We start from the raw sequence: 10,704 nt of genomic DNA, 5'->3' as shown, positions 1-10,704 counted from the left end.
CAAGAACACTTACAAGAGCTCCAAGCTCCAGGATGTGTAGCTTTTAGTCTCAACCGTTATTTTTTTCCATCTCCCAGAGCACATCACTGCCTACTTTTGAATCTTCCTTACATTTTCTGGAATGTGGATGGAAATTTTCATTATCTTACTACACAGAGCTCAGTACATTTTTCTGGGATTAAATATTATGCTCTGCAAGCTTCATGGAGCATCAGCCAATTTCTTAAGAAACAAATGAAAGACCAATGGTTGTGCATAGACACATCATTGTGATTGGTATTCCTTTTCCAGAGGCAGACATTAAACTTCAGACATGATTTCACTGTGAGCTGGGGATGTTTCACCATCTTTTGGGGACATGACTAAAACAGGGGAGGAAGACCTAGATAAGGGATTGCTTGATCATTGGCTGAGAAGGTCCTAGCAACAACACAGCGATATCTGCACTGGTTGTAAGTTTTTACTGACAGCTGTTGCCTCTGTTCTCTGGAACCTCCTTAAGCCAAGGATCAGACCCAAGCCTGAACTCTGAGCCCATGATCCTGGTTTGTCCCTGAAGTATGAGGCTGGTGACTGGAGTAACAGTGTTTCTGACCTTGGGTAAGTGTTCTGTGTCTACAAGGGATGACTTGAGGGCAAAGGACCACAAAGAGTTATTTGCTTGCTACTCCTCTCCCTGTGCTTTATTCAGCATTATAGTGATGGAATTGAGAACCAATCATGGATTTGCTAGGGACACAAACTTCTACATGACAGGTTAAACCTTGGCTATGATTCCAGAAGAGTCCTTAGCAGTAAGCAGGTTGTAGGAAATCTCTGGGTTTATTGAGCCAAGGACCCATGGAACAAAGCCTATGGATCTCTGATTCTTGCCACATATCTTTGGTCTCCATAATTTTGTTTTTCAGTCACTAAGTTGTATCCAACTCTTATGACCAAATGGACAGCAGTGTGCCAGGCTCCTCAGTCCTCTATTATCCCCTGGAATATGCTCAAATTAATGTCCATTGAGATGGTGACACTGTTTAACCACCTCATGCTCTAATGCCCCCTTCTCGTTTTGTCTTCAGTTTTTCCCAGCATCAGGGTATTTTTCAATGAGTCAGCTCTTCTCATCAGGTGTACAAATTATTGGAGCTCCAGTTTCAGCATCAGTCCTTCCAATGAATATTTAGGGTTCATTTCCTTTTGGATAACTGGTTTTGTCTTCTTGCAGTCCAATATTGAACACCAATAATATTTTTCCAGGACATACATAGAAACACAGGAGTAGGGGTTAGGGCCAGACAGTTATTAGAGGTTTATGCACTTGATCCATAGAATTACGTTTATTTGTGCTCTGGAACTAAGTTGATTTCTTAACCCCCCAGGGACTGTGACTGATGCTAAGACCACCCAGCCCAGCTCCATGGATTGTGCTGAAGGAGAGGATGTAACCCTGCCTTGTAACCACTCTACCATTGGTGGAAATGAGTATATACATTGGTATCAGCAAAATCCCAATCAGAGTCCACAGTATGTCATTCGTGGCTTACGAGGCACAGTGAACAGCAGCATGGCCTCTCTGACCATAGCTTCAGACAGAAAGTCCAGCACCTTGGTCCTGCCCCAGGTCACCCTGAGAGACACCGCTGTGTACTACTGCGTCCTGAGAGAGGCACACTGGGACAGACGGGGCTGCACCTGTGCAGCACCTCTCTTGTGGGAAGAAGGGGGGACACGGTGGGGGAGCAGTCACGAGAGCAAATCTAGAGTCATCTAGAAGGAGAGTCAGAGAGCAGTAAGAGATGAGTAAAATGAAGGGAAGGAAAAGGGAAGAAGATGGATAAAGAAAAGAAGAAAAGGACAAGGAAGAAGTGCATCATTGTTTGATGTGGCTGAGAAGAATTTTGGGAATTATGGGAATACGAAGAATCCCAATTGCAACATACAAATAAAGTGAGAAGCATTAGCAATTTTTCATGGTTCTTTCTCATGTCAATAAAATGCTGGTTCCGGTGTGTTAGTCTCAACCTAAAAGTGAGAAAAATACAAATAATTCTCCTGTTCCAAAGTTTTCTTTCATGTCCGACTCTTTGAGACCTCAAGAACTGTAGCCTGCCAGGCTCCTCTGTCCTTGGGATTTTCCAGGGAAGAATAGTGGAGTGGGTTGCCATTTCCTTCTCCAGAAGATCTTCCTGATCCAGGGATCAAACCTGGTCTCCTTTGTCTCCTGCATTGTAGGAGGATTCTTTACCACTGTGCCACCTGGAAAGTGGTCCAATTCATTCTTTATAATGCTTGTGTACTACTCTGAAACGTTCTATTATTAATTATGCTTACCTTAATAAGTATTTGTTTCTATTACTGTGCTATCCTAAAGAGTGTTGTCTTTATAGAACTTTGTAGATTGACTTTTGTATATATGAGGACACGTCTATTGTAATGAAATTTCTGAACTGGAATGGCTATTTTCAAAACAAGGTGCATTTAATTTTTTTTGATAAAGTGACAACTTTCCATTCACATCGTATAAACAATTATACTTCAACCAACAGGGAGTGAAAAGGTGTATTTTGCACCCTCTAAAAATTGAGAATTACCAGCCTTTTTCATTTTAACAATTGAAACGTACTTTATCTATAGACATCTTACTGATCCCTAGTGCTTTCGAGCAACTTTTTCTTTGTATATTGGCACTCTGTCATTCAACCTTGTTCATATGCTTGTTCCCATCTTTTGACCATTTTTTCCCATTAACTTAGCTTTATTTCTGTTTGCTAGAATTATTTTGACATCTTACATGATATTTTGACTTTCATATTTACTTGTATGTTTTATTCTAACATACTACCTTTCTTACACTGTCAAATCTATCAAAAATTTATTTCTTTTTAGCTTTAAAATCAGTGTCTTTTAGAAAGCCCTAAATGTACCTTTTAATCCTCGTTACCATTTAGGGAGTTATTCTGAGATCTATGGTACCTCTTAGAAAGCTAAGCTGCAAAGAGATTTTAAAAGTTGCCTATCTTTGTCTTAATATGTCTTAGACCCACTGTGATATTTATTTTTAAATCTGCCAATGTCAAGCTCCAAAATCTCAGCATGTGTAGTTCAATCTGGCCTTTCTGGAAGCAACAGTAAGAAGAAAGCCCTGAAATAGTGAGTCAACTGGAAAGTCAGTGGAATGAATCACAATTCCCATAGCTGAAAGTGACACACATTTTAGGGTAAAATGTCAAGTGTTAGAACAAAAGGCATATGTTGTGACTCAAGAAAAGCAATAATCCTTAATTCTGTAAAGAGACATGCTAGTCCTCTAAATATCCAAATAGCAGTAGAAATATCTTTTACTGATTGTAGCAGGATTCTGAAACATCCCTAGCTCCTTATTAGCCACACTTTTTCCCCAAGAGAAAAGATATAGAGGAAATTAGAGCACAAGACAGAGAAAGTAATAGGGAGGCATTCTGGCCCTTGATGTGAGTGGCATCACTAACATAATGTTCTTGGCTCATCAAAAAGACTGAGAAATCTATCCTGCTGCACAGGATGTGTACCTAAACGTATATTGCTGTGTTTATGCTTTGGAAATTGCTTTGATTTGTGAGTCAGAGATGAAGGAACAGATACTTGTACTCAATCTTGGAAAGTACAATGAGAGGTGCTGTAGCATTTTCCAAATATCAGCATATTCCTCCAGTCATTTTTTCACTCATTTCCTCCTCTTCACAGCCTTTGAACTCACTTTCTGTTTCCTTACTTCACTTTTCCTGAAACATATCTTTTCATTCCTTTTGTTTATTGAAGTTCTCAGTAATCAGCACAGTACCCAACAAATAGTAAGTGTTCAACAAATATTTATTGAGTAAAGAAATATTTATGACTGATGTTACTAATAATTGCTAGTTCAGTTCAGTTCAGTTCAGTTGCTCAGTCATATCTGACTCTTTGTGACCCCATGAGCCGCAGCACGCCAGGCCTCCCTGTCCATCACCAACTCCCGGAGTCCACCCAAATCCATGTCCATTGAGTCAGTGATGCCATCCAACCATCTCATCCTCTGTCGTCCCCTTCTCCTCCTGCCCTCAATCTTTCCCAGCATCAGGGTCTTTTCAAATAAGTCAGCTCTTTGCATCATGTGGCCAAAGTATTGGAGTTTCAGCTTCAGAATTAATCCTACCAATGAACATCTAGGACTGATCTCCTTTAGGATGGACTGGTTGGATCTCCTTGCAGTCCAAGGAACTCTCAAGAGTCTACTCCAACACCACAGTTCAAAAGCATCAATTCTTTGGCGCTCATTGCTAGGAATGCAATAAAATATTGAAAGGGTGAGTTATATCTTTTTAAAAAATAGAAGAGAAAGTCAACATCACACGGATTTCACAATGAAGATGGGTATATTTGAAAATACTTCTTCATTCATAAACACATTAATCCTATCCTTCTATTTTCCTTTCTTTTCCTTCCACCCTCCCTCTTTCTTTTTCTTCTTTCCTGTCTTTACTCCTCTTTCCTATCATTGTTAGTGAGATAGGTCCCCAAGTACTTTGTTAAGGTCTTCCTGTGAAGCTTTAGTTTATTCCAACACAAAACTCTTTCTTCCATTAAAATTCCCAATACATTGCATTTCTCGTAAAGTGGTTAACACCAGATATTTTTAAAGATTTAAACTGTGCTTAACTCATTCCCCCAGTGAGGCAGGGAATTCTTCTAATTTTAGAAAAATGGATACAAAAAATAGTTATTTGGATATCAACTGGTATTCTCATTCATATCATCTTCCATAACTATAAGCCAACAAAGGTGTTAAAAGTCCATATGGTATTTCAGCAACCCATGGCCATTGGAAACACAGTGCTTGCCAACCCAAACATGGTGAACAGATTTTAAAAAGCCTTTTATTATTCCTGCTTTTTTCATCTTTGTTCAGAAATAATCCTTACCAATTAAAAAAAAAATCATGTGCTATCCTTATACCAAATGTGTCCTGCTTTAAAACCTTTTACCAAATGTATCTTTAGAAATCACAGAATTAATGAGTACTGTTTAATAGAACTGTTATTAGTTCTATCACTAATTCTACCAATAGAGATTCACCATGAGCAGATGATCTCACAAGAAAAATAACCGAGTTAGGAACTTGGAGCTCCATTGGCTCACTGTGTCTTTTAACTGTTTTTCCCTACAACTAATACTTTAATAAATTGAATCAGGAAGAGACTGTTAGCAGTGCACACTGAGGAGTCTAACGTTTTGCAAATTCTACCTGTTTGCTCATCTGAGGGACTGAATCTAAAGTAAGAAGAATATCTAATTCATTTGTTACACCAGAATTACATAAAACAGGCAACATACTAAGTGATTCTCAAATTAACTAATAACAAGTGTACACACAATACAGCACATGGAAAAGAAAGCATCCTGGGCTCAAAGAGGAGGAGAAAACCTCTGAAAATAATTCATTTTAGTAACTAGAACGAAAGTTTAGAAAACTGCATCCAAGTAATAAATATGTGATAACTATAAAACGTTTTAAAAAATTCTACAAACAGAAGAAAAACTGAAATAAAGGAGAACAACATAAGCAGATGGAGAGAGTGACAAAGTAAAATTTTGTGGTAAAATTAATACTGAAATTGTGTTACACTAAAAATTGGAAAACATTTGCTTTTATGCACCAAGGATAAAGGACTTTCATTTCAATAAGTGACATTCCATCATTTTTCCTATGGGAAAGTGTATTATGGCCTTCAGATCATATATAAATAGCAGTCAGAATGCAGATCTGAATATAAGAATAATGTATGAAGTTAATGGAAAAAATACAAAACTTGTTCATTACTTTGTGTTAGGTACACATTTCTTAAACAGGACACAAACATGGCTAAGCATCAAAACTAGTCTATACTCATGCTGCTGCTGCTGCTAAGTCTCTTCAGTCGTGTCCGACTCTGTGCGACCCCATCGACGGCAGCCCACCAGGCTCCCCCGTCCCTGGGATTCTCCAGGCAAGAACACTGGAGTGGGTTGCCATTTCCTTCTCCAATGCATGAAAGTGAAAGTGAAGTCGCTCAGTTGTGTCCGACTCTTAGCGACCCCATGGACTGCAGCCTACCAGGCTCCTCCTCCATGGGATTTTCCAGGCAAGAGTACTGGAGTGGTGTGCCATTGCCTTCTTCGAAGTCTATATTCATATATACATTCATTTTCCGTGTCCCTTTCTGTATAGCAGAGATGGGCACAACATTGTAAACCAACTACCCTTTAAAAACTGATGTATATTAAAATTGCCATTAAAAGTATTCAAGAGTTAAAAGGATAGCTAGAAAATCTATTAAAGGGTAATTAGTGGGCTGCCCTCTATGGGGTTGCACAGAGTTGGACACAACTGAAGCGACTTAGCAGCAGCAGCAGTGAATATATTTACAGTACTATTATGTTATCAAAGTTAATATTATTAATCATAAAAATATTATATTAGCAAAGATTAGCTATAAAATATATTATCATACTATCAAAGGGCTCATTTTGATTTCAAAATATCTCCTTCAAATCAACAATAAAACGAACAAACTGATATAAAAGACAAAAGTCTGAAGTAGGCGTTTGACAATAGAAGATATTCAAATGGTCAATAAACATGTCATTCCCATAAGGTGCATAAGCTGATATAGCTAATTTACACTGGTAGAAATCAGAATACTATTATAAATGGGTCATTATCATAAAGGGAGCTCTGAAGGGCTGGTAATGCTCTGTTTCTTGATCTGAGTGCTGGTTATAAGGGTGTTGCTTATGTGAAAATTTACCATGCTGAGTGAACTGGCCCTTATATTACATTTTCTTATATGAATATAAAACTCCAATAAAAACTAAAATGATACATGATGACCTCTTATTAATTCTTAGTTATAAGGTGACAATAAACTAAAACTAAAATTTCCAGGTGCTTTCATTCTAGTTTTCCTTTTCTGCTACTGAAATATTTAAGTAAGAACACATTTGTGAAACAAGCATGACTTCTGACCATGTGTAAGCATTGACTTTCTATTAATAGATCCTAGATGAGAAATGTGTCATTTGTCTTTTTCATCTATCTGAGGTACAAATGTGTGATTTTGGTCTTTAGTATCAGGACTTGTGGTTCAGTGGTAAAGAATCCACCTGCAATGCAGGAACCGCAGGAGCCTCGGGTTCGATCCCTGGGTCAGAAAGATCCCCCGGAGGAGGGCATGACAATCCACTCCAGTATTCTTGCCTGGAGAATCCCATGGACAGAGGAACCTGGAGGGCTACAGTACATAGGGTCAGAAAGAGTCAGACATGACTGAAGTGACTTTGCACACATGAAACGCATGTAGTATCAAGGTACCAACACGTTGACATTTGGCATTATTAGGAAAAGTAGAAAACTCTATGAATAGGAAAGGGTGATAAATCGCTCAAGATGCTTACATCTTATTGATTACAACAGAGTTCAAGCTGATCCCAAGCAATGAAAGTCTGGGGAAGTTAAGCATTTTTCTCTAGGAACATTGCTAACAAACAGAATATTGGGATTCTGGTAAGGATGAAGAAGTAAATCTACTTGTAGACAATGAACAGTACCTGTCATATCCTTAAATATTAAAGGGCTCCTGAAACACTGTGGCATGCTATGCAGTCAATGAGATTTATTAGCCAACATCTTTATCGTTAAATATAAAGAATGAAAAAGTAAACAATAGACACTACAGTGTTAAAAGGATAGAGTCCCTCTGCTGTTCACCTGAAACTATCACAACATTGCTAATTGGCTATACTCCAATATAAGACAAAAAGTTCAATAAAAAGAGATAATAAAAAAATCATTAACAGGATAATGCTACTGTTCATCCCAAGAGGGGATATAAGAAAGTGGGGAAATCTGATTTTTTTGGCGAAGGTGCAATGACTATTCAATGGAGAAATGACAGTCTTATGAGCAAGTGATTTAGGGACAATTAGATATTCCTAGGCAAATAACTAAATCTTGGCCTAAATTTCACACCTTACACAAAAATTTGAGGAAAATCGCAAAATGGACCATACATCCATGTGTAAAATCTAAAACTATAAATCTTTTTGAAAAAAAAAAAAACATCTTCAGGACCAAGTGTTGGACAAAATGATTTTTGTCATGACATCAAAGCATAATCCATAAAAAATAAAATATTTCATCAAGAGTAAAAATGCTTGCTTTGTGAAAGATACTATTAACAGACTGGAAAAGACAAACCACAGAATGGCAGGAAATATTTTCACAATGTATTTTCATCAAAGGATGGTATTTAGAATACAATGACTGTCTAAACTCAGCAGGAAGAAAAGAAGTAGTCCAAATGGAAAATGGTTCACCCAGACATTTTGTGGAAGAGCCATGTGTTAGGGAAATAAGCATGTAAACAGATGTTCAACATCATTAACCATCAGGGAAATGTAAATTAAAACCACAATGAAATACCACTCCACATCTTTATTAATGGCTAAAATGAAAAATAATGATGATACCAAGTTCTGGCAATGATGTAGAGAAATTGGATCACTCATACATTGCTGGTAGGTAAATGGAACAGTCATTCTGGAAGACAGCTTAGCAGTTCCACATAAACTTAAGTATTCACTCACCTTACAATTCAGCAATCACACTCCTTTATGGGCATTTATAATGGAATAATGAAAAACTTATGCTTACACAAAATTTGTACTTGAATATTCATGGAAACTATATATGTGATGGCCAAAAACTGGAACCCAGACAAACGTTCTTCATTGTGTGAATAGATAAATATGCTGTGGTACATCCATTCAGTACAATATTATTCATAGATCTATCTCAACTTCGATAAGGTTAAGTCTAAATAAACCATTTTAAGTTGAAAATGTTGTAAGTGGAAAAGGCATATAATATACTTAACCTACTGTGCATCAGAGTTTTGCCTGGCCTAATTTAAAGGTGTTGTACCGAAAGTGAAAAACACAATGGCTGTATGGGTACAGAATGGTTGTAAGTGGATCAGTTGTTTACCCTCATGATCCCAGGGTTGATTGAGAGCTCAGCTTGCTGTTGCTGCCCAGCATCACTAGAGAAGGTCATACAGCATGTTGCTAGCATGGGAAAAGATAAAAACTAAAAATGCAAAGCATAGTTTCTAGTGAGTGCTTATGTAGGTTTCTCACTACTGTACCTTGAAAAATCCTAAGTTGATTCATCACAAGTTGGGGACAGTCTGTAGTGATTAAAAGAAACTTACTATTGATTCATGCAACAGCCTAGATGGATCTCAATGCTGAGTGAAAAAAAGTATCTCAGAAGACTACATGATACATGCTTACACACCATATTATTACAATTGCATGCATAATGTATGAATTTACTTATACAGCATTCTCAATATATATTGAGAATGGACAAAATATAGAGATGAAAAGATCAATAGTTGCTAGGAGTTATCATGAGTTGCAGAGGTGGAGGCAGTGTGAAAGTGGTTTGCTCTAGAGAGATGGAACAATTCTGCATCATGACTTTAGTGATGGTACAAAAACCTGGCAAAACTAATACAATTATGTAAAGTTTAAAAATAAAATAAAATTAAAAAAAAACCCTGTACCTGTGATAAAATTTTAGAGCTATGCATAAAAAAAGAGTGCATATAAAGCTAATATATCAGATTATCATCTGTATTTTAGTAATACTTTATCAGTATCAATTTTATGGTATATATATAATATCTATTATTATATATGCCTATATATACAATACCATGCTGCTGCCCAGTTGCTGTGGACATTCATGATCTCGTCTACTTAAATACAACTAGGTTTGGTAATGCAAACCATATATCAGCTGCCTGTCAACACTCAGAGATGAAATGGGACAGAGGAGATGTCTCAACTAATCATGCACTCTCCTCCATGCATCAGTCATTAACAACACCACTCAAGGAACTTAAAAGCAAGGAGTTGGCACTGTTTTAGAGACCTTGTCTGTACTTTCTTTTCTTTGTTATTTTTTTGCCTTTGGTTCTTTTATATTAATTCATCCATTAAAATGGTAAAACCAAATGGAAAGTTGACAGCTACATTCAAATGAACAGGCAACAGTTTACAAAATTTCAGCCATCGCCTTCTGTGCTGTAGAGGTATAGTGTGTGCTTGGAGTCTGTAGATACCAAGTTTTGTTGGAGTGCCTTATAGTATTCTGGCACAGAAAGAACTGGCATGCTTATCTTAATTTTACTTAACAAAACCAAAAATAACAAGCAACTAACTAGTGAGACTGAACACTTTGGGCCAGTGAGACAGAAAAAATAACATGAGGACAATTCTAAGACTCATGATCTAAGAAGTACAATTCTACTTGTGGAAGGAACGGGACTGAATATCCTGATCCTCCTTAAAGTCTGATAAATAAGGTTCAATATCAAGTTTCAAAAGAATAATTATTTTATTATTATTATAAATTTATACAAACATAAAAAAGAGAATAGATTCTGAAAGTTAGAAGGACTGATATTTTATCATTTTATGTCAAAATGGTTTTATGTATTGAAAAAACCAAATAGAGCCCTAAAACCTATAAAAAATATGTTAAAAATTTTGGATAAGACTGCCTTTCACCGAAAGTATGTGAGTTTTTAAATAGAGTATTTAGATTTGGGATGGAGAAATGTAAGTATAGGCTAAATGAATGACTAATAA

General features: G+C 36.9%; 1 gene segment (V, D, J or C); it reads left to right on the top strand.

Moving 5' to 3' along the window:
- Positions 1 to 472: 472 nt before the first annotated feature.
- On the top strand, positions 473 to 1,762 carry LOC133255138 (T cell receptor alpha variable 26-1-like). The segment is given in 2 exon segments: positions 473 to 600; positions 1,371 to 1,762. Coding segments are annotated over 2 exon segments (432 nt in total).
- Positions 1,763 to 10,704: the final 8,942 nt, after the last annotated feature.

This window comes from Bos javanicus, chromosome 10, assembly GCF_032452875.1.
Source record: "Bos javanicus breed banteng chromosome 10, ARS-OSU_banteng_1.0, whole genome shotgun sequence".
In the NCBI taxonomy this organism is placed as follows: Eukaryota; Metazoa; Chordata; class Mammalia; order Artiodactyla; family Bovidae; genus Bos; species Bos javanicus.
This window is presented reverse-complemented; position numbering and strand designations above follow the sequence as displayed.